The sequence below is a fragment of the Pezoporus wallicus genome, unplaced genomic scaffold (genome assembly GCF_028554395.1).
Source record: "Pezoporus wallicus isolate ANWC-B61680 ecotype Strahan unplaced genomic scaffold, APGP_CSIRO_Pwel_v1 contig_2908, whole genome shotgun sequence".
NCBI lineage: Eukaryota > Metazoa > Chordata > Aves > Psittaciformes > Psittacidae > Pezoporus > Pezoporus wallicus.
Genome location: NW_026642179.1, coordinates 3,568,295 through 3,592,901, shown reverse-complemented (window position 1 = coordinate 3,592,901; position 24,607 = coordinate 3,568,295). Strand labels below are relative to the sequence as shown.

The 24,607-nt window shown below is 44.5% G+C and overlaps 1 protein-coding gene across 1 annotated transcript; it reads right to left on the bottom strand.

Moving 5' to 3' along the window:
• Positions 1-12,895: 12,895 nt before the first annotated feature.
• ATP6V1E1 (ATPase H+ transporting V1 subunit E1) lies at positions 12,896-24,065 on the bottom strand. Its single transcript, XM_057427970.1, has 9 exons — positions 23,972-24,065; positions 20,480-20,545; positions 18,860-18,969; positions 18,316-18,382; positions 16,745-16,834; positions 15,388-15,456; positions 14,921-15,015; positions 13,965-14,052; positions 12,896-13,500 (listed from the first exon to the last, which is right to left on the bottom strand). Exons 1-9 carry the CDS (start codon positions 24,002-24,004, stop codon positions 13,438-13,440), a joined length of 681 nt encoding a protein of 226 aa, XP_057283953.1. The 5' UTR covers positions 24,005-24,065; the 3' UTR covers positions 12,896-13,437.
• Positions 24,066-24,607: the final 542 nt, after the last annotated feature.

Genomic DNA, 24,607 nt, shown 5'->3' with positions numbered 1-24,607 from the left:
GGCTGTTGGAGGAATGAGAAGCCTTTCCAGCTCATGTGAGGTGGTCCTAATCCGTATTAGATGTCAAAGCAGCACTTGCTGTTCACTGTTTATTAAATCTCTCATGTGAGATGGGGAGTGGCTGCAGCCCTGGCAGCACAGAGGTGTTTAAAGACAACAGAGCTCTTCCTTGTGGGGGTTTTGGCATCAAATCTGGGAAATGGCCCTACCGTGTTGTGTGGGAAGGTGCCTGCTGTAGGTGTATGGAGGCAGCTTGCGCTTGGCCCTTGCTCAGCTGGTCCCCAAGTAAACAACTTGCTCGGTTCCACTGACTCAGCAGCTTTGCATCAGGACAAAATCAAGGTGATTTCCCTTGAATGCTGGTGCCAGCAAAGGAGGGCACATAGGATGACTGGCAGAAGGCTGGAGGCATGATAGCTCCCACGTGCATGCTGCGGGCCCTTTCCCTTTTCTGCCCAGCTTTAGCTGGTAAAAGCTCCCTCTGCCTCCTCCAGGACCGGTAACAGATGCTCTTGCTCACATCTCCTCCTGCCAAAACAGCTTTGCAGCATAGCCTGCTTGTGCCTGAAGCTCCATCTGCCCCTCCTGCCGGAGCCGTGCCTGGGGCTGGGGCTGTTCCTGAGCCCAGTGTGCTCCACTGGCTCTCGGCACCAAAGCTGCCTCTGCAAATAGATGCTTATGAAACATTTGTCTGTGACGCAGGACCCCACGCTTACTGGCCAAACCAGAGGCCTCATCCTGTCCTCATAGCTCTTCCCCTCTGTGTGCCCTAGCAGCAAGTTGATCCCTCGCACCACCAGCATTTTACAAAGACTGGTCATTGAACCCTGGTGAATCAATTGTTCAATAGCTCACTGAATCCTCAGCAGTGCATCCCTGCTCCTGGGGCCATTCAGACACTCACTTCACTCTCCACGGCTTGCTCCAAGAATAACTTATCCTTCCACTGCATATTTCATACTGAAAGAAGCCCTCAGGAGCATTTGTTGGCACCTTCCTGCCCCTGGACTTTTGGAGGAGTCTGAGATGTGACCTGCTGTACCCAGACACCTTGAGCACCCCAAAATGGCCAGTGGGGTGTCAGAGGCAGGTGAAGCCGAGCATCCTAGTGGGTGCTTCTCCAGGCCCTGCGGAGGCTGTTTGAGGATGCTGGTTCCTCCGAGGTAAGCTGCTTCCAGGCGGGTGAAGGGCTGCTCTCTGTCACGTATCCTCCTTCCTCCTCTCCCCCTCCGGGGGCCAGGGTTCAGGGTGACGAGAGCAAGCTGTCCGATTGAGGAAGGGGAGGAATTCGGACGCCCCATCAGTCCCAGGAAGTGTTTGGGTCAGAGGGGATAGGCAGGGGGAGATTTCTAATCCTGGGGCTAAGCCTGCACTGAGTGGAGCCAGCGCTAATTGGAACCAGTCCCAGAGAAGGGGCAGAAAGCTGCTGCTTTTAGAGGTGCCTTGCAGCCCAGGCAAAGACAAAGCTTATCTGTGCTGTTGGAAGTGCCACATCCTAACCTTGACAAGATGCTATCAATCGGCAGTATCAAGCTAGGCCACTTGCCCACCTATTTGTTTACCTTTCTTCCTACTTTCTGCTTTCCATGATTCTTGTTTTTTCTCCTACTTCCTCCTATGGGCTGGCAAAGCTTAATCCCCTTTGCTAAGAAAGGGCTTTCCTGAGCTCTTAGGCTGTAGATTTAAGCTCTTGGCTTCCTCTCTAGCCTCCTTCTCCCTAAGAACTGTGATGCTTCCCACATCCAGCTTTTTATCCAGCTGTCTCAGAGCAGCTCACTAATCCGTGCAGGCTTGAATTGCGGATGGGTGGATAAATCAATTTCAATAGGGACTAGTTCAGTGCCCAGTTTGGGTGCAGAGATAAATGGCTGCCCCTTACCTCTGTCATGGGCCAGACACTTTGGAGACCTTTGGCTCCAGGAAGGCTTTGCCAGACCTGAATGGTACATCTTTGGGGGATGCCTCAGAGCAAAGGAATAACCACAGTGCCCTTGGCACCCATCAGTGTTTTTAGTGGGGGGTTGGTTGTGTACTTCCCTAAAAATAAAGAATATTGCAGATAAAGTTCCCATCTTGAATTTTCCAGTTAGTCACCACACTTAGCATGGGGCACACCATGCTAAGGTGTAGAAGGGAAGGACTAAGGCACTTGGGGTAGCTCAGGAAGACTCAGATTTAGGCTAAAAGAAATGGTTTCTGTTCACAGGAATGTTTAGTTACAGGTATTAGGAAGAATACATACATTCATATATTCAAGACTTTGATTTTTGTCCTCCTCCACCCCTCAAAGCTGCAATTTTTGCTTGGTGGAGAGGGCACATGCACGAAAAGGCAAAGCAGCGCCCCTTGCCCTGTTGGGTAGCAACAGACCTGAACACCTTGCTCCCAGGAATAAGCTCAGTCTGAGTGTGGGGTGTTGTTGTACCTGTATTTATATGTCCACAAAACAAACCTTGAGGGTCTCCCAAGTGCTAGCAAAGAAATGCAAACTCGTTTTGTGACCCCAGGACCCTGTGCTTGCCCAGCAGAGAGACAGCAGTGGCTTTGCTGAAGGAGAAGATGGGAAGGGGCTGGGGCTCACCCTGTGCCTGCCGCGGGGATCAGGTCAGCACGGGGAGGCCACATGTTCCCTGCCCGCTTGTTTGAAGTCCTCTCTCAGCGAGGCTGCCGGGATGGAGGGATCATAAAGAGTTCAGCCCCTTGTCCCCAGCGCACCCGTCCTTCTGGGGCCCGTGGGCAAAACTTGCTTGCAATTTCCTCAGGCCGTGACCTTTGTTTTGACCATGGTGGAGAAGGATTGCAATCCATCAAACCCAGGGCTGCCTCTGGCTGGCAGAGGGAGTGCCTTTATGAGGGGCAGGAAGGCACAGAGAGGAAAGTGGCACCACGTGTGCCACAGGACATGCTCTTGACAGAGTTGAGAGTTTGCTCTGATTTTCCTTCCCAAATGGATTCTGTATCATGATTTCCTGCAGGAGAGATGTCTTGCAGGGTGTGTGCTTTGAGCCAGCCCTGCAGACCAACCAGCAGCATCAGGATCATACTTCTGGCTGGAGCTTGAGCAAAATGGGATGTGCCAGCAGATTTACCACCTCTGAAGCCCTGGCTGCTAATGGTCCCTGCACTTCCAGGTTTTTGGAAGATCCCAATCCAGCAGCACTGTTTTGTTAGGAAAATTAGTAGTAAACTAGAACTATCCCTTGGGAAACGGCTCCTGTAGGTGTCTGCCTCTCCACTCAATTTCCCAGGGGGGCAATTCATCCCAGGAGCACAAGTTCCCCTGCATCCGGGTGTCCCTTTTGAAGCCATACCTGCATATGAAACGAATCTCCCCCGAGGAATGCAGCCTGTGCATTCCAGTCTACCCCGCTTCCTTTGGCTGCCTGCCTCTGCCTCCCCTCCCTCTGATCTCCGCTTCCCTAGGGAAAAGCATCCTACCAAACTTCCCTGCCATTGAATACAGATTCCCTTGGGAAATTACTCTGTCCCAGATCCCCCTTTGACCAATCCTTGGAGAGGCAATTCAGTTTTGGGGTCAGAAGAGAGGGTTGCAATATTTCCCCTAGCCCCTTTTGTAACAGCAAGCATGGCCTTGAAACCTCATACCATCCTTTCCAGCCCAACTGACCACTTGCATGGGAAGCAGGCACGTTTTTCCCTAGGAAGGAGCTGTATGCTAATTTCCAGGCACAGCAGACCATGGTGTGAAGAAATGTGCTGCTTGGCTCCTTGTTTGATGAGGATCTGTTGCGCTCAGAGAGGAGAAAAAGGGAAAGGGAAGTCCTTTTACACTTCAAACTGAAAACCTTATGCTGGGGGAGGTAGCTCCTTGGACTGAAAGGAGGAATGCATAAGTCCCCCAGAAAGTCTTTAGAGGACAATCCAGACCTATTTGGAGGCATCGCCTTTCTCTCCTATGTCAGTTGCTGTCACACTTTAACTTGTGTGCCTGGATTCCAATGCCACTTCCCCTCTGCACCTCTGTGCCCACTGCCCGACTCACACCAAACACAAACCTCTTCTCTGCCCTTGTCTCCAAGCACATCCCAACACCCAGTTCAGTGCCCACCTCCCTTAGAGCCATCCCAGCCCACCAGCCCCACAAGCCCTCCACTGCTTTGCCCTGCAGGTCCCAGATCTTCCTGGTGCTGGGAGCCCCCAGTGTGAGACAACTTTGAGAGCATCCACTGACTGCTTTCCTCCAGCTGCTGGGAGGCTGTTATGGACAGTGGTAGCATCCCCTATGTATGGGAGAGCTATGTCCCCTCATCACCAGTCTGTCCCCTTGAGAGGACACTCAGGCAGGGTCAGGGGCAGCTCCTTCTCCAGGTGGAGAGGAACAAAGCCTAGCACTAAAACACCCTTTTTGCAGGGATGAGGGCTTGTTTTACTGGTGCAACCCACGACCAGCCAGATGTCAGATCTGGAAGAGGAGAAGGCAGTGACCGTCATACGGGCACATGTGCTAGCTGCCATCCCATGTGTATGACCAATGGGCATGTCTGTGGGCACCATGCAACGGAGACACCTGGGATTTGGTGGTAACTGAGAGGGGATATTGCAGCAGGGAATGCTTTGCTGCAGCAGTTCAGGGAAAGCTGCTCTAGTTTGGGAGCCTTGCGGGGACAAAAGTACCCCAGTGCAGGCCGCTGAAAGGCCAGAAACCTGCCAGCAGGGTTTATAGCCAAAGCCTGTGATTCTGGCATGGGTCCGAGCAGGGCTGGTTTCTCTGTTTGCCGAGCTGCAGGTGCTGGTACTTGACAGTCATCTTTCATTTAAATACATTACCTGTAAAGAAAAGCCTGAATACCTGTCCTGCTCACATGGCAAAGGGAAACAAACCCTTTCCTTTGTAAGCAAATCTCTCAGGGCTTAATTTTAAAGCCAGCAGTGCTAGGGCTCCAAGTTTGTGACATCCCACCACACAGTGACCACCCCTGCAGCTAAACAGAGCCAGTGGCTGCTGTCTGGGGCTGTCATGCAGGGGATTTGGTACCCTGCGTGCTGTCCCTGGGCCTGTGGGTGTTTAGCATCCATTGCTGCCAAACCACTAAGCGTTTCCTCAGCACCCTGCCCAGCACCCAGAGCCTGTCCCAGGGTGAATGTCAGTGTCATGCTGTCTGGGCTCAGATCGTCCATGTTCAGGCCTTGCTGATATCAAACCAATGGCAGGAGCCCCGTAGGTCACTCTCTCCTTTCCCCAGGCCCTGCTTTAGCTAATCTCCCTCCATGCCACAGCCGCAGCTCCCATGTTGCTCAGAGCAGTTTCAGGAGCACCAGGGTGCTCACCCTGGGGCACAGGCAGGCATGGGAACAGAAGAGCCGGACTGGATGCTGCTTGGCTCCACCAGCACCTGTCTTCTCTCTGGAGCTGATGCTGCCTGCTTGCTTTGAAGGAGAGGGTGCACGGATCATGGGAAACAGCATCTTGCTTTGGGTTTTCATCCCCCTTTCCCAGTCACGCATGTCTCTGGGCCTGCCCTATAGGCAGATGTATGGTGGATGCCCACACGCCAGATGTCCTGGGAGATCAAAGTTGCTGCTCACTGCATCCTCCATTCACGTGTGCGCACACATCCCCCCCCCCAAAGACTTATAACTTATGCTCTCTATCTTCTGTCCAAGATATTTTCCTTCCCTTCCTTTGTTTGCTTTCCAAACCCTTTTAGTCTTTGGCACTCCCTGCAGCCTGAGCCGCGCCAGCAGGGAAAGGCACCCTTTGCTCCCACTAACAGCAGCGGTCTGCGGGGGGTAAGCGGGTTTCCGTCCTGCTTCCCTGCCTCTGGGATTTGCCACTTCTTGGGGTGGGATGTATGTGAGGGGGGATCTGCAGTACCCTTGAGCCTCCCACCCCACCCAGCACGGCTGAGAAGAGCTGAGGGGTGCTGCATTGCCACATGGGAACAAGGAAACCCTCTTCTTATCCCCTCATAGTCCTGGGGATAGATTCCCAGTCCAACCTCTGGGAAGCCCTGAGACCCTTGGAGATGCACTAGGGACTGAATGCAATGCAACCCCTCCAGCATAGAGTTTGCTACATCTACCAATGCAGAAAGCCTTTTTGGTACGTCTGAGGTCTCCAAAGTGGGGTGCATGCAGAAGAAAACACCAGGGGGGTACAGGAAGAAAGTATTTTTATTATTAATAAGTAAAATAATACTTATTTCATCTTTATATCATCCTTCTTTTAAATTCTAGTTTCAATATGTTTTATAACATACACAATGTTAGTACAGTAGTACATGTATATAATTTGTCAGTAAATATATATTGGGAGTATGCCCCCCAATATATGTATTTACTTTTATAATCACAGAAATTTGGAACCCACTGTCCTAAATCACCAGCCAAAAGGTTAAAATCAAAACAAAGGTTGATGCCTGAATGCCAGCAACTCATTCAGCAGCATGGAAACCACTTTACAGAACTAAAGCAGGCAAGCTTTGGTCAGCTCTAAGGGCTTTGCCTCTCTCCTCTTTTCCCCCACTGCTGCCAGATGAGGGGTCAGGAGGCTTAGGGGGACCTCATACACAGACGAAAAGTGAACACAAACCTCTCTGGTAGGTGCTGCAGATTGGGTTTTATTTGGGAGACACGTGCCTTCCCCATCTTCCCACTGTGTCAGGTCTCCCCTCCTCCTGATCCAGCAGCTCATTCACAAGTCCAGCAGGCTTTTGTCCAGCTCTTCTTGCAGAAAGTCATGGGCTTGACTTTTTCCTACCTGTGCTTCAGAGACATGTTGTGTCCCCCAGCACATGGTGCTTCTCCAGCCATCCGTTTGGAAAAGAACATGCTGGTTACCTATAGCTAACCCATACTTATAGCTGCTGGGGGCACTCAGAGAGGTGCCCATGGTGCATGCCCCAGTACGTGCCCAGCCTGTCTCCAAAGGGAGCGTGAGGGACTCTGGCCCAGTGCATAGACACCAGCCTGCTGCCAGCCCACCATGGCAGCAAGGCAAGAGCCATCTCTAGCCCAGCTATCCCACATGCAGCCAGCACTTCCAGGCGTGGCGCAGAGCTGGTGCTTAATGAAAAAGGGAAACAGGAGATGAAAAAGAAATGATTAGTGCAGAGCAATAAACCCCATCAGATGTTGGGAGATATGGTAGCAATATATTAAATAAGGAACAGAAAAAAAGCCAGATGGTGGTTCCCATCTAATTTACAGCTCCAGATGACTTCACAAGAGGTCACTTGATGGAACTGAAAAGCAAATGCTTCAGGTTGGATGAAAGCAAACACTTTGTGCCTGCCAATACAGCATGTATGAGGCTGAGGAATGTCCTGCTGCAGAACGGCACGGACATAGCTGGAGTAAGAGCATTTTTAATTGTTTAATTGATTAGCGCCTTTAACTTGCATTGCAGCCCGTAGTTGCTGTTATACTGGGGTTTCCAAAATGACGAGATGTTCATGCTCTTAGTCAAGAATGGTTCCCCCTGGACACAGCTTCCTCCATGTGGATTATTGCCACAGGCAGGACATGGGCATCCTTAGTGTTAATAATTATTGTGTGCCTGTTCCTAAAGTGGTGATGCTGCGGACTCAGAAGGCCTTGTTACTTCACCAGCATTTCTTCTCCTAGGGATCATTTTTGTTCAGGGACTTCTCCCACCCTAACCAATGTTAACCAGATAGCCGGGGGGCCACTGCAGGCACTGCGGGAGCTGTTGCCACCAACCCGTTTCCCATTGCCTTGATCTCCCACCAGATCATCCCAATGACAGTCTCGGAGGGCTGCAAGAGCTGCTGCTGCTCTGGAGTAGCAACCGCTTAGCAAAGGCTGTACGCACTAATACTCTGCACAGCTTTGTGGATGCAGTATTTGTAGGAGGTCTCCCACATTCATTTTCAATTGCATCTGTGCCTTTGCACCACGAGTGTGCCATAGCGAGTAGATGTAAATATGCCCGTACAGCCATGGGGACAGCTGCATATACTTCTCTGTGTTGTGCAGATGGTGTGTAGGTATCTCAGGTGTCTCATCTCTGGCATTTGTGGATCCAACAGTATCAGCCCTCCAGGGTGTTTGATTCACACTGATCAGTACACAAACATGCAGGGAGTGCGGGGCTGCTGGCTATACATACGAGGTGTGTGGAGTCTTGTCAGTCTGGCAGCATTTAGGCCTAAGTAAAGAGGATAACCATCAGAGAATAAGTTATTAAATAGTTGCTCTAGTGACCCAATTTTAGCCTAGCATCAAAAAATGGCATGATCCTAATAAGCGTATCTATTATAAAACTTTTTACCCAGTATATAAGTAATCCGTGGAGCTCATTGCAGGACACTTATCTGGGAAGCCACATGGTTTCTTTATTTGAAGAAGGACATAACATCGGTGTTGTAAGAGCAGCATAAAATAGTATCTCGGTTCTAAGTGCTAAAAACCTTCTCAGAGCTATCTATCTCAAGCACCATGACGCAAAGCTAACCACCAGCTGAAGTCATGAGGGACTCCCTTTTTGTCATACCACTATCAGGACCATTGCTGGATTCTTGTGCCTTGAAACACTGCTGCTGCTGGGTGGTCTTGGCTGGTGCATGTGGGTCAGTGCATTTTTGGAGCAGGGAATGGGGCAGAAGACCTGCAAGTGCAGGGGTGGGTGCTGCCAGTGTGGCCCTGGCTAGTTATGCTACCATCTTTCTTCAAAGTGCCTGGAGCTGAGAGCATACGTGTGGAATGAGCAGCTGCATTTAAATTGCTCAACACCACATGCATGGTGGGAAAATACTTGTGATTTCTGTTTTAGGAAGATCGATAATTTTCTTGTGCTCCCACTCAGGGGTTGCTCTGGGACTAACTTGTAGCATTTTGCTGCTGATAGCAAGGCTCCTCTCTCCTTCTGGAGGCCCTCTGAGGGGAAAGCATGAGCCTTTCTCCAGAAGATGTTCCAAGAAGGTTTTGTCTGTGGTAGGTGCTCTATACCAGCAGCTACCTGCTAAGGTCAGCAGGTGGGGAGAGAAATACCTAATACACAGGGCTGAAGAACCCACACGGGCAACCAGAAGAAAGGAAGGGGAAAGGATCTGAACTTCCTGCATGCCCTGCAGCTGGTTTAGAAAGCAACAAGTCTTTCAGACCTTAGAGGTTCATGGTACGAAGTCAAAGCTCCTCAGAAACCATTGATCACCCAATCTCTCTGTTAGAAGACTTCTAAAAGTTTCATGGGAAAAGTAGGGATGTTTCTGCCACTGGCAGATGGTAGGATGAAATCCAGGATCCTGAACAGCCCCAGGGTCTGCAGTTGGTGCTAGGCTGGGGAGTGTAATAACTTGGTGTTTAGATAGGAGACATGGAGTCCAAGGACTGTCTGAAAAAAAGGACCTCATGCAAGCACTCTTGGTCATAGGATGGGAAAAAAATGCTGGGAAACACTACCTTTATAATTTCCTTATGCAGTCTCTCCCAACACATCAGCCTTGAACTAACTAAAATAACATGGTAGCCTTGATTTCCACAGCTTTTGATATCCATCATGTAACATGGGCTGGGAAATGCCATTTTTTGGCACACTGGCAGTATGATTCTTAACCTGAGAATGCTCTGTACAGATGTTTTCCTTGCTTTCTCTAAAGCAAAGCCAAAGAAGCAGTATGGGATGTTCTGAAAGAGATGCTTAGGAAGACAGATTTGGGGGTTCCCAGCCAGCTCTACCTTGGCTGAGAGCAACAGGAACTTCCCAGCCCTGGAAGGGCCTTCTTGTCACGGCCTGCTCCCTACAAACACGTTTGAGAGGCAGGATGGGAGCCCCCACCTGCCTCTCTGAGCTGCCTATATCAAACGGCAAACACAGCCAAACCGCGCTGCAGTCTGCCTGTGCTCTCGCTCTGGGCTAAACACCTTTTGCCAAGTTGCTTTACTGCAGTCTCGAGTCTTTGCTCCACAGAATAGCAGCTTAGAGTTCAGTTTTTTGCTCTGAGTTTCCTTCTGTGGTAGTTCACTTTGATTTCCCAGCTTTTCTGTTCCTCACTCCAATTTCATTGGAATTAAATAAATGGGTAATTCTCTTAATCTCCCAGACTACTTTAGGCACAGACTGTGGATCTACAGAGATGGCTCCAGCCTCATTGTACCGTGTACACTATTGGTCTGTGCAAGGTATTATCTGCTTCTTCTGTTTTCCAACAGAGAGGCATGTTCTTCTGTTACTTATTTCCCACTGCTTGCTAACATCAGCAGTCTGGACAGGGGCAATGCAACAAGAAGGTATCCTCCTGCCGTCAGCTTGCCTTCAGCTGCATGCTGGAATCAGTGAGCACCCAAAGGCCAGTAGCAAGGCTTTCATGGAGTCACCCAAAAGCCACATCCTTACTGCCAGGTTTTAACAAGGCTGGTTATGGAAAACATTGCTGGCTCTGAAGTGGAGAGCTGGGCACTTCAACAGCAGCACGTTCACCCTGCCACTACCAGTTTTCTGATGGGTAGCACTCACCCCTGACAGCCAGCTCAGAGCTTCCTTTCAGAAGAGCTTCCTTTCAGAAGTTACTGCTCTATTGTCTGTTACTGGTGTAATAAAGACATACAGGCCTCAGTTCTTGGTACCTTCTGGTTGTTTAATTCTAATCTTTCTCTCACCTTGACACTTGTGTGCACCTCCAGGGATCATTCACACAGCATGTGTCTCTCTAATTAATGTTAATACCTCTCAGTGTGAAAACTAAGTACTAAAAAGGCATTGTGACTCAGGTGTGCAGTAACATTTTAAGTCCTCTGCTGATCACTCGGTGTCAAACCTGCTCTTAAATTTTCCACTGCCAACTGTGCAGAACAAGTACAACATTATCTATTTCCCTAACTCCTCTTTCAGCACCAGACAGAACCAGCTCTGCACTCTGCATTAATTTGCAGTGCTTGCCTCTCCCATCACAACTTAATTCTTTTACCTGAAACCTGATTTAATGCCTCTTTTGTTCCCTGTATTTGTCCAGTTTCTTAATGTGCTGATCTGACTTAGGCCTTGTTTACTATATCCAACTGTGATAGTTTACATGCTTATACAAAGATGAATATAGACCAATATCCTCATTGATTTGCCCTAGGTCATCAGGTAAATGAGTAAGAGAAGAAATTGTGCATCCTACTTCAACTGTAACAGCAGTACAGTTCAAATAATGAAACACCCCTGCAACAGTTCTCTAGTAGGAACTCCAAAATCTACCTGAAATGCTGCTTTTGTTTCACATTTTACTTGTAAAAAGCTGTGTACAAATGCCAAAGAGAAGCTGAAGAGAACCCAGAACAGGGCTGCTAACCACACTAGCTAAACCTGGTTGGGATATTCTGGTTTTCTCTGCATCTCTGAGGTAATAAGATTTGGGAACAGCCCCCATTACCTGGAATGAAGGAAGATGTTCCAGGTAATGCAGACAGCACTGCTTGTAATCATATTCTCTCATGCAGCTGTCCCAAGAGTAAAATTAATTGGTACCTTCTTGCAACACACTTGTAGGGAACTGCTGATGCAGGAGGAAGTTCCTGTCACAGCTGCCATGGTTCAAGCTAAGAGTGCCTGCAATCCTGCAAATAAACTGAGCAAGCACAAGCATTTCAGTTAGCTTGTGGGGGAGGGTGTAGGGGGTATAAACCCACCAGTCTGTTGCCAGATGCAATATACATAAAGCTCAGGCCATTTCTTATAGATCTTCTTTGAATCACTGCTACCCATGTGGTTGACCAACACTAAACACATACTTGAGGTCAGTAATTTGTATATACATGTACCACAGTGGTTACTTCTTCCTCTTTCCTGAACAGGAAGATACGAGAGAAGACACAAAACTGTCACAGGAAAGTAAATAGTAAATAGCAATTCCAGTGTCAATGAGCTATTATTTTGCTTTTCAAAAGTATACAAGATTTGGATTTGAGAAGGTCTTGCTACCTTCATGAAAGAAGCAGAGCATTAGAACTTGTACAAAGAATCCCTTTTGTCACAGCCAAGCATGTTTATGGTACCGGTATCAGAGAAAGTGTTAATGACTTCTAATATAAGCCCACCTGAAGAAATGAGGCAGTAGAAGTCTTATCTAGCATTTAAAGTCTACTTTATAGGAGGGCATGCACCTCAGCTTGAGAAGCAAGGGCCTCAGGTTAAAAACACTGCCTAAAGCAGTGTTCCTGCAGCTTGACAAGTATTATTCACAGCACAATGCAAAATTCCTACCATTCCTACCAATCCCTGCAGTACTTACTTCGAGTTATTTCAAAACATATTCAAGCAGTAATCCATCAGTTCCTTATTTCCATGAAACAAGTTTCAGAACTGACCACTAGGTGAAGAGTCAGGTAGTCAGGCAGAGGCTTGTAATATGGAAAGTCACCTCCAGAATTTTTCTGTCCTACACCATTAAAATGTGGAGAGAATACTAGTCATCACAGCAGAAGCAAAGGAGAAGCTTTAGCAAAACTTAACAAATTACATAATGTATATAGTTACACTGCTGTTATTTAACTTAATAGTTACTCTAATAGAAGAGTTACAACACAGTCAGCTGCTGTTCCTCAGATCCTGAAAAGTACTTACTACAGGGGTTTGGTTTGGATCTCCTGCACAGGAACAACAAACCTGTAACTGGAAATTGACTGTATTTGTTGTATCTAAGTAGGGCAGTTGTGTTACTCTAGTTCTCTTTTGTGAAAGAAGATTGAGGGAACAAAACTACTGACCCATTTTTCAGGATGAAGCTCATCCTAGAGTCCTATTCAAAACGCTTGCCTACAATACAATGTTACTCAAGCGAACAGCTCAACAGTACTCCTCCATGCGTTCCAACTGCATTTGAACTGCAGAACAGTTACTACACATAGCCCTACAGCAGTAAGTCCTTATACACACAAACCCATTTTCAAGGGTTGCTGCCAATCCCCCCAGAGAGAAGCTAAAAAGAACTCCATACACACACACAGTTTTATTTTAATAAATAAAGTTTTACAGGCTCAGGCGTTTTGTTTTTTTTTTAATCACATATACAGAACAGAGAAATGCCTGACCAAGTAACATGAATTAAACTACTAACCTTGGGAAGGAATGCATGCCCTCTGTGACAGAAAAGGGATTTCCCACCAGTAGCATAGTAATTTACTTCACAGATTAGACAATTTGAAAGGGATGTGGCCAAAGCAAAGAGAATGACCCTAAATGGACCACTTGTCTTTATAGAGCCACAACAGTGCAAGGAAAGCCAAGAGCCCCAAATGCCTCCATTTCCTAGTGTCACTTCTGGATGAATATGTATGTCTTCACATCCTTTTAGCAATACATTCTAACCACAAGGAGAGAGGCTAAGCACAGCAGGTATGCAAAATTATTCCATTGAAGAACAGACACTGGATGACACGGTAATGTTATATTTCAAGATTTTAAATTAGCAGATGCTTTTGCATCCCCTTCAGTATGGCAGTGGAACAGATCCCACCTTCTCTCATAGAGGTTTAGTCCAAAAACTTCCTGTTGGCATTAGCACCGAAGAGAGCCACTCTGATTTCTGGCATCATCTGTTGAGAAAGAGTACATCAGTTATATGCAACAGGCAATACAATCACTGTACACGTTCCTCATTGCAGGCACTGCAGGATGGCTAGGCTAGGCTTCAAAATTAACAAATCAATTCATTTGAATTTTCTGAAGCCTTTACCTGATCACACGTTGCCTGCTACTCTAGAGACTTAAAGGATGGCTTACAGGCATTGGCACAGGCTTCCCACGGAAGCAGTGGAATCACCGTTCCTGGAAGTGCTCAGAAAACTTGTAGACTAGGCCCTCAGCAAAAGGAAAGCCATGTTTGTTGTAGAGACACACAAACAGTAGGTAACTTGCTTCTTTCCATTCAAAAAGAACTTCTTCCTTGTCACCCACACTGAAATCTGATCTCACACACTATTGTGACACATTGAGATTTAATTACAAGACAAGACTAGTTAATTATATCTTGCTCACCTTGGCTGTTAAAGAAACTCACCTGCTGGGCTACAAGGTCCAGCCGACTTTCCAGGGTATTGGAAACCTTAATTCTACCATCACTGTTATAGACTTCAACTCCTCCAGCACTAGAGAGGGAAACAGAAAGTATCTGTGAAATCCATGGAGCATCTCAAAGTCAGAATGTGGCAGAGATATTGTCCAAAATTGGCACTTATAGGCAAGTCAGATACGTGGGTAAGATTTTTAATGTTTGAAAACCAATCTTTTTTTGACCATGTCTTAACAGGAACCATCACAAAGTGATCCAGTGAAGCAGCAGTGCAAAGCACCTTTGGAGTTATCAGAGACCACAGCTACATACAAGGGTCCACATTAGCATGATCTAAATGCAAGCAGACCTATGAAATTTGTCACTTCAGAACAGCTTCAGACTCTGTATTTTATTACTAGTAGACAGCTTTCAGATTTGGGAAGTGAGGAAGAGTGCTAAAAGTATTGTTTGTTGGCCCATACATAAAGACTGCTAACTAGCAGAACATACAGGTTTGTGCCATGTTCTTTATCATACTACATGGAAATAGACCCTTGCAGACATAACAGACACAAACCCCATCAAGCGATTATTCTGCAGCACCTTATGGCTCAGTTTGCTTTCTCTTGAGACAGACAGCACGGCTACATCTGCATTCTCCCTCTTTAAAAGACCAATGATTAAGTTTCTACACAGTTATTCTCTAATCCAGTACTGTGAACCAGGCTGGAGGTTGCACAAAACTTTTATTGACATTTTTGATTGAGACAGTGCTTGGCTGGAGGAAACTGCAGAGTCTGGGCTTGATTAACACAAAGAAGTGCCAAATTCCTCTAGAACAGCAACAGACACACTGTGAGGATATTCCATACGTAATTTTCTGAGGCTGTTCTAGTAGGAGCTGTGGCTTGAAAAGTTGCATGAACTTAGTGCTCTGTATAAAAGGCTCCCATTTTCCTTACATATCCTCTGGCAGGAAGTTGTCTTGGTCAATGTGAACATCCACATCCCTTTTTGTGGCATTTTTGTAGATGGGAATGCTCTTCTGTACAGCACTCTAGGATACAAGATAAATCTCCGATTAGCACTGACAAATGCTAGCACACTACTTGGGTTTGGCCACTCAATCATCTGTAGTAATAAAATTAAGGGACTGAGGCTTTTTTTTTAATTAAGCAAATGGCTTTTGAGCCATACCCAATTATTATTCTTAATGCTGTAGCATTGTCTAAAGCTTCGTAGGTAATATCCAAGCAAATGATCCCCAACTTGAAAAGCACACTTGTTCTCTTGCACTGTATGTGCAGCAGAAGTGCAGCAAGCCAAGCCTGTTTTCATGTCACAGAGATACAATCTGAGCAGCAAGTATTTGCAGGCAGGATTCAGCCTTTGTGAGGAGGATACTGTCAAACCAGCCTAAGTGTCTTACCTTAACCATAGAGAGATCCTGTTTCCTGCACCGAACAACTAATCTGGACTCAAGCAGCTGGTAGAATCCCTGCACAAGATAACCATTACAGTATCAGAAAAATCAACATTTTAATTGTCTTAGAATTAAAGAAAGGAATGAAGCTGATCAATTTGAAATCCAAAACCTAACAATACTAGCCTCTTTGCTTGCAAGTTTACTTCATGTAGACATTCTGAGAAAACAGCACCAATACTGGGAAAGAGAGATTCTTTTAACAACTATGGATTATGTGTTTCTTTGTTGGCTTCATGTTTGGAACTCAAGCACAACTAAACATATGTATCATAGGATTGAGTTGCCCAGATAATGTACATAAGGATCATTGCTGTTAAGTAGACTGAGCATGTAGCCAAGCTGACATTCTCCTATGCAGCTCTTGGAGAAGACATGCAGTAGTTTCAAATGCCTGTTCTAAGAACTCCTGCTTTGCAATTCCTGTAGTATTACATGAGTATAGAAGGGGTTTAGTTCCAGCTAGAAGAAACCTGCAATGACCACCTAGTCCAACTGCGACTACTTGTGACCCCAGATCCCTCACTGGATCAAATATGTGGCCAGCTTGCAAAAGTGACACAGGTTTGTTTGATGTACAGCAATACCAAACCTAAGTGTGACAAAGAAATAACTGAACTGGAAGCACAAGATCGTAGGAAACACTGTTAAGAAATGACATCAAACTGCGGACAGGAGAGCTCCCAGCTGGATTTTGAGTTTATAGCAACAGGACGAGTTCATACCAGAGGGTGGCACCAGTGGCCGCACAATCGACCCTGGCAAATGCTCACAGGTTTTTTAGCAGTTAATTTCTCAGGCTCGAGGATAGTATTCTAGGTAAGCAAAGCTTTGATTTCTGTCTGTATGTCTGACACAGGCGCATGCCATTCCACAGGAAATGTGTCAAAGCCAGGACTTATAAGTTGCAAATGCCAAAAAGATTTTAAAAGTGGCTAAATATTGACTTCTAGGTTTGGAGAAACAGCTTTTGCCAAAGTGCATCTGATTCAGTGACTTACTACAGAAGCTTAAAGTGTGCATCCTAAAAGTGCATGTTATAATGTATGTGTGCACATCTACAATTATTCTTATAATGGAACTGCTTCTTGCTATAACAGGTTTTACACCTCAAAACAAGCTGCAACCTTATCTGTTCAGAATCCAAGATTCAAAGATATAGAAGTGATGTTTAAAACTCAAAGATCACCCAGCAACATTTGATCTAGATTCCACCACAACAGTTAACTTCCAGTGGGTTCTTTCTGAAGACAGACACCTATGAGGATGCGATCATCTATTTTTTTAGAATTTAAATATTTACCTGTAGAACTAGTCCGTCCAGCAGTGTCTGGTACCTGGCAGTATCCTTTACCACCTTGGCAAGTCTCTGCTTGGCCTCATTCAGCAATTCCTACATTCAAAGAAATCAGATCAGCAGAGCCCATCTGTTTGGCATTTGGTTTCATGCCTACCAACTTTCTGTACTCCTATTATAGCTATCACACCCTGCCAACACGTAAATGTACACTCCAGCTGGTGTTCATCCAAGCTAGACCTTCATCTCTGTGCATGGCACAATATCCTTTCCAAACAGTTCCCTTCCCCCTACGCTGATCCAAACCCATTATAACCTGACAATAAATCCTTTTTCATTAAAAAGGAGAACTCGGTAGTAAAAGGATAATATTAATTCAGACAAACTAAATATGCTGTAAATCATTGCCTAATGTAAACTATTAAAATTATCCAAATAAGATTCTTTCTGCTTTGTGGTCAAGCAAGGAAATCTAATCTATGTTTTTATCAGGAAATATTCAGGTTAGCTTTTTTTTTTGAATTGTAAATAAATGCAAGTTAAAATTTAAAAGCAAGAGCTTATTTTTAATTTGCAGTAGCTGGTTTTGATTATTTTTATTCAGCAAATCAGTATCAGATGGGATTGAATTTTTAAGAAATTTGAGTCAACTCAAACACAACTCCTTGAAGTAAACCATCAGATAAAGAAATTGTATGATTTGGTATAAACCTTTCTTTACTGTCCTGCCTCAGCGTTTCAAAGAAGAGTGCATGTTAACACAATCAATGCTAGGATACAAGACTATCACAATTTAATGTCAAACCTAGAAACCTAGTTATACTGTCCACCCTAGAGTAAACAGCATTTCTGGAACTTCTCATCTCTCTTGTTCATGAAAAAGGCTAAAGATGTGATAAGGGAAAAAACAGCTAGCAGCATGTGACTTTAAATGTTTTAAAATGAGGAAGAGTGTTATGCATTACTCAGAAGCATGAGGTTGAGTCAGCAGATAAATGAGGAAGACTCATCTGCAGAGACTATCACAATAGAATTAGCTCTTCAGCCACCCACCTTCCTCCCATCTGTGAATACAATCTTAAGTTTGAAACTAGGTTTAAAGAATCAATAAACTAGCGACTTTCTTCTGCTAACTCCCTTTTTCATAGTAGCATTAACTTTTAACAGTAGCTGATTTTTTATTTTTTACTTCTACAGGTCTCAAAGCTTTTCTGATAGCTCAACAGCACCATCTAGCAGAGTATGGAACACTCAACCGTTTCTGAGACGGGGTAAGAGATAACAGGAAAATTGCAAGCTGTATAATGAGCAGAATACACTACACCTGATGTAAGACAAACATAGTAAGCTTGAACTAAGACTACATGTAGTCTTACATGAAAATAATCTAAAGCAGATTAGCAAAGCTGGACTAAATCTTTAATAACTTTCCAGATCAGTTGGGAAAGCCATTTTTTTATGTTTCGTATGACATCACTCATTTACAAATCATATTTTTCTTTAGAGAATGGTTAAAAACATTTCCTATCAAATGGCAGAAACAAAAACTCTGTTGTCTTTACTACAGAGGTACTCACTGTGATAAGGTCATCCCTTGCCTTGAGGACCTTCAGTCTTGCTTGATTCATCAGGTTGGACATCTGACTGCAAGTTGCAGATAAAGCTGAATCAATAAACCAGACTTTGACAGAAGAACTGCAACATTTAACTGTATACTTCACATTTAAAGTTAACAGTAGCACGTTTAACAACAAAGCCTGTTAACTTGTTTGAATTTGTTTCTGAACTTGCACAAATTACTTGCAGAACCCTGTCCTTCAGTAAAGGCCCACCAAAACTAAACCTGACATGATCATTTGTCCCAGAGTAACAGACCAGGGTAGACTTCTAGTCATTAACTACATAAAGAATTATGAAAGATTCTTTCACCACACTTACTAACAGTTATACTATTGTAGCTCACCTTTGATAATTTATCCTCAGGGAAACCAAGAAACATAATTAGAAATAAATATATTGGCTACAACTTGCCCATATGGCAGGGAAAAGCACTTTGCATAAAATAAGCAATAAAATGAGAGCTCAGGCTCTGAAGTCAGCCATTTAACCTAAACAGCTTACATTTTCTTTTGCTGTTCAATTTGTTTCTCCTTCTTTTCATAATACTCCATGATTTTCAGCCTCTGTGTCTGAACAAGGCGACCCTTCTCAATGTTGAATTCTTCTTCTGCCTACAGGAAAAATTAAACTACTGAGTGGAAATTGATTCCATGGGCTGAAAAAGAATCAAAATGAAACACCCATGCTTTCACAGCACATTCATAGATAAACTGAGATGATACAATTTATGGTTCCATGTACAGAAAACATTTCAATCAGTACTCAAGTCAAAGGAAGTACAGGATGTGTTCTGCTGCACTAGAACCTTGCTAACTAATATACAGCTTATTTTATCATTTGATTGATGCACATTTCTTTGCAGTATTGATTCCTCAGGCAAAAAATTACAAAATTTATGTATGTATATTGTTAAACAAAACTCATTTTATCTGAGCTTTAGCTCTGACTTGTTTCTGTAGAATTGATCTCTCTTCCAGCTACATGAGATTCTACCTAAAACAAGCAATCCAGCTGTCAGTGTCCAGAAACTTCATGACTTTTAGCAAGTCCTACACGAGGAGAGTGACAGGATAGCTATCACCTTTTACAAAGCCTATCCAGGCAGCATGTGAAAAGAGATGACAAATTTTCCTATTTATACCTGAGAATCCAATCTTAGCTTCTGATTTCTATTTGCATATCCCCAGGAATACCTGCTCTAGTACTGATTAAATATTTATATAGATTTAAATGTTTAAGGAAGATTAAATATTATCAGTAAAACATATGCTGAGTCCAATACCAACAAGGTATTTCAGTGCTGGTATAGCTCAGATTGTTACAGTTGTAAGGCACCATTAATCTTCCTTTATTAAACATCTGTATTCACCAGTTTAATGTTAAACTCAGTCTCCTGTGGCTTAACCTAAGTGAAGAATTCTGCAAGTAATTCAGCTCATGCCTTAAACATAAATTTATATGTTTCAGTTCCCCAGGATACCTCTAAATCACATCTAGAATTAAGTCTGTATGGGGCAACATAGGTTTAGGTATGAACCTGCTTACAGACAAACTTCCACCAACATAATTCAACCCGTTTGACTCATTTTTTATCATTTTGGTACATATATGAATGCTTGTGTAAGATTAGTGCTTTCATTTCCTACTTACATTTCTGCCTGACATGCTATGGAAGTCATAAAATTAAAATTAAACTTTCAGGTAACAGCTTGTTATGACAAACCTTAGCAGAATTCATCATTATGCAGAGAACTCCTTTAATCCTCAGCGATGTCAAGTTACATATAGGAGGTGGGGAAGGTGTTCCACTTAATCTAGTCTATTCCTATTACCACTCAGCTCTCCAGATTGCTTAAAAATGAATGAGTGAACTTGCATATGAATAAATGTATATTTAAGAACCACTAAGAAAACTTTAGCTCCGACTTGTTTTCATTTGTCAAAAGCTGACAAATATTAACTTTATTTTGTAGCATCCTTTTTTTGCCATGTAATAACTAAATATGAAGTAAGCTGTAACTCACTGAAGCATTCTAGGACTGCTCTGACTGCAGCTATCAAAACAGGATGCCAGATGCAGTTTTCCTTTTGCACTTACTGACAATGAACTCCCATTTTTACCTTTGCATCTATTTCTTCAGCCTTTTCATTGGCTTCCTGCTCAATGAAAGCCATCATATGCTTGATCTGTAACAACAGAGAGAAAAGAAAATATTCCCTGTTGGAAAGGACTTTGATGAGAGAAAGTGTACGCATTCCTTATTTGACAGGCCCCTTTATAAGCATTTACTAATTCATATAATGTTTTTCAACAAAATTAAATTGAGCATACAGGTAAAAGAGTTAATTCATTTTACCACAGATTACAAGAAAACTAAAATAATTCTATATAATGATGTTTCATTGGCTGTCATTAGAATGTACATTAGATATGCAACTATGCAAAAAGGATTCCAAAGAAAACCAAACCCCAAACGTAAATGTCTATAAATGTGAAGCTGAGTATTTTCAATCTTCACTAGTGAGAACAACTTCCTCCCTCTCTCAGGATTAGTGAAAAAAAAAACAAAACACATAATCCAAAAAACCCCACCTTCCTCACAGTGCAATTACTCTGTTTGTTAAGACATTTACATGAAACATAGAAAATTAATGCTGAGTGCCTGCTCTACATCAGGCGTAGATGGTACCTGACTGAACCTAGGCCTTCCACAGCACATGACTCGTGAAGCAAAGGACTACTGGCAACACTGGTCAGATCTGCACAAGCAGAAGCTATGAAGCCACTCAAAATGGCTTCATAAAGTAGCTGCCTACTGTTTTGGAGAAGCTGGGGAGCAGCAACAGGTGGCCAAGATCACATCAAGAACATCACATATTCCTTTAGAGCCTGGTGTGCACCAATACACTGTAATCAAAGAACCTTTTTAAAACCACCTCAAAACACTATAAAGCATAGGTCTGACGGCTGAAAGATATGGAAGGGAATTATACAAAGTTCTGATTATTTGTCACATGCCTTTCTGTGATCAGACATAAGTTTAAGTTCACATCTGGGGCAAGACAGTAAGGACTTGTGCCCAACCAAACTGTAACTTTAAACAGGCATAGCCCCTTCCAAGGGCAGATGGAGCGGACCATGTACTTGAGCAGACCACAAAAACCTAATGACTTTCTGCTTGCATTTACTGATGACACACATTTTGCAGACAATCTTGTCTGAATACACTTGCACAAAAGATTCTATTTACACAATCTCGTGTTAAAATGATATATTTTAAAGAACTAAGAAAGGCGTCAATATGAAAACTGGCCAATGTGCAGAACAGCTCTATGTCATTATGGATGAAAAACCAGAAATGAACAGACAAGTGGCAGGTCTTAAGCATGTGCAGTGGAAGAAGTGAACAATAATATCTACATCCTCAAAATCAAATCAGCAATTTTTCTTTTCATTCCAGTTTGCAACACTTCCCAGTGCATGCCCACCTACAGTGCCACTGTCCTACCCTGCTCACCTGATTAGACAACTGGTTAAATCAAGCTTTAGCCCTACCAGCATTTCAGAAAGGACAGGAGACCCATACGAAATAAGGAAACTATTTTGCTGAATACTGTTGGAGGTAACGAAGAACTTCTGGACAGGAGCAGTAAGCCTTACATTACTGAGTCACTTCCTCCAGTTTGGTTTGGTTACTGAATTTTAGAAATGTACTTTAAACAGTTCTGGGAGTTCAAGAAACATCCCCTGCATAATGAAGAGGAATAAGATGGAAGCAAGCTAACAAGGCATCCACTTCCCCCAGTCGGAGAAGACGGAGCAGGGTTATTTGCTTCAAAATCTGTTGTACTGAAATCCCTTAGAATTAAAAAACCCTATACAATTAAAAGAGATCCTAAGTGAGACTTTCACATTTATAAATAGGATTAATTTTAACAACACTGACAAAAAAAATGTATTTTTAAATGGTAAATTAATTTTAAATGAAGTTAATAACTTTACCATAGTAGCATTTCCTACAGAAAGGAATAGCGGATTTTTCCCATGAGTAGTACCATGACCATTCTTTCCATGGGAAGTTCCAGATGTTAGATTAACTATAGCCAAAAGCGACTAGCCAGGCTAGACAGAACAATCTATTAAACACCTTTGATAGAATAAAGCAGGCAAGTCTGTCAATGGGAAAAATTCTTCTCTAATTCATCTCTGACTCTTAATTAGTGATGATTTTCAAAGTGAAAATGACTGTAAACACCCTGGCACGTAGTTCAGAGCACCAGTTGGCAAGCTCATACCAGATGTGTACGCATGCAGAAATGTCATGCCATCAGCAGCATTCTCTTTTCCAGTTTACAGAATCACCCTAGACTCGGGAGTATAAAACAATAGGAGAGTTGCAGATGTGAAATGCTATAAGCATTGTCTGTTTAGTATATCAACAGATCCAGAACTAACCTCTGAAGTTTAGGCGTGATGCGGCTGAGCAAGACCACTCCAACGTCAGCTTTATTTGTATTATCTCCATGGAACAACCATACAAGCTTTGCGGATAAAAGGCAACAGAATGTAACGTTACAGTTCCCCTTTTGGAGAGAGGCACCCTACTGATTTTACTTTCAATGTGATGCTTCCTTGCCAAGAGACTATGTTTACTGAATGAGAAAGTGAGACGCAAAGCACTTCTGATGCAAAGGACAAAGAGAACTTGGCTGATCTGCTCATCACCTGTAGGAAACTCCACAGACCAGTGCTGACTGGATCTGTGCAGTCTTTAACACGGCACACCATTTTCAACCCAGCTCAAAGCAGCTTTTTAGGCAAGGCCAGTGTTTACTGTCAACAAGGACAAAGTGTCCTGCCTCAGGAGGAAGTGTCCACAGTCACAGCTGTTAAGTCTCCACTGCAAGAGAAGCCCATATTGCACTACTCTGTTCAGGATGTAAAAGTGAAAAGCCATTTGAGAATGCTGAATAGCCTACCCTAATCTAAGTTACAGCTAATTAGATGTAATACAGCTGTAAGAAAAAAAGAGATGGAAAGTCCTAAGAAAGCAACATCTAAAGAGACAGCAGTTATCAATGTATTTATCTGTCATAGAGTGCAATTAAACACTGTAGATGGCCTGAAGGCTACTCCTGATCCCTTTCATTGTAAACTGGCATAATGTATCACGAAAATGTTCCACCAAAGTTCCCCAATGGGTGGCAAATTAATCCTGCCAGGGAAAAATTCACTTTCGTCAGAGACTTCTCTTTCTCACTGAGATTCCCAGACAAGGTTTTTCCCCTTCACCACCCCCTGCAAGTGTTTCACCCGCAGAGCAGGAGACCCCATTCCACAGTGAAAACGCAAACGGGCCGCAGCCCGTCCTGCTGTTGCAAGGTTCAGAGCTGTCACTACCCCACCCGCTCCGACTCTCTCCTTCCTTTACAGACTGCCCTTCAACCTTAACCCCACACTTAGCACGGCCTCAGGACAAGAAAGCCCCTGTCCAGCCCTCGGTGACCCCCTTCTCACTCTGGGTCGGCCCCGTCAGCTCCCCCAGGCCGGGCCGAGGGCAGTGTGGAGGAGACAGGCCTGGTCCCCGCTCCGGGCTGAGCCCACTGACCTACCTGCTTCTGGACGTCGGCATCGCTAAGCGCCATGATGACGGCGGTGGTGACAGGACTCGAGCGAAGGCAGCTGAGGCCGTCGGCGACCGCGAGGGGAATCAAATCCGGTTCGGGTCACAGCCTGCGCGCCTCCCCTGCCCGGGACAGAGCCCGCCCGGCGGGCGGGGCGTCCTCGCCTCCCTCCCTCCCTCCCTCCCTCCCTCCCTGCCTGCCTCCCTTCCTTCTTCCCCTGGGGCAGAAGCTTCAGCTGCCCTCCGAAGCCGAGCTGGAGTGAGGCTGCAGGCTTTGTCCGGTTCTGTGCTGCACAGGCGGGAGCGAGCCTTCGAGTGGGGACACAGAGGCTGGGCAGTCGGAGTTCAGGGGTGCTGCGTGACTGGGGTGAAATAATCCTTCCCTTGTGTGTAGTGCTTTAAAGGTTTTGGTGGGAATGTTTTCGGTTTCAGACAGAGCTGAGCTCTTTCCCAGAAAGGCTGCAATGTGTTTAACTCGCCGTGGGGAGAAGCTAAATGTGGAGAGATACGTGCTTCTAAGGACTTAAAGTAGATTTCTTCTGGAAATACTTTGGCTTCCCCCTCACAGGGTGGTTTGATATCCCAAGGTCACTTTTAGCTGTCAGTTGTGTAAAGCTCTGAAATG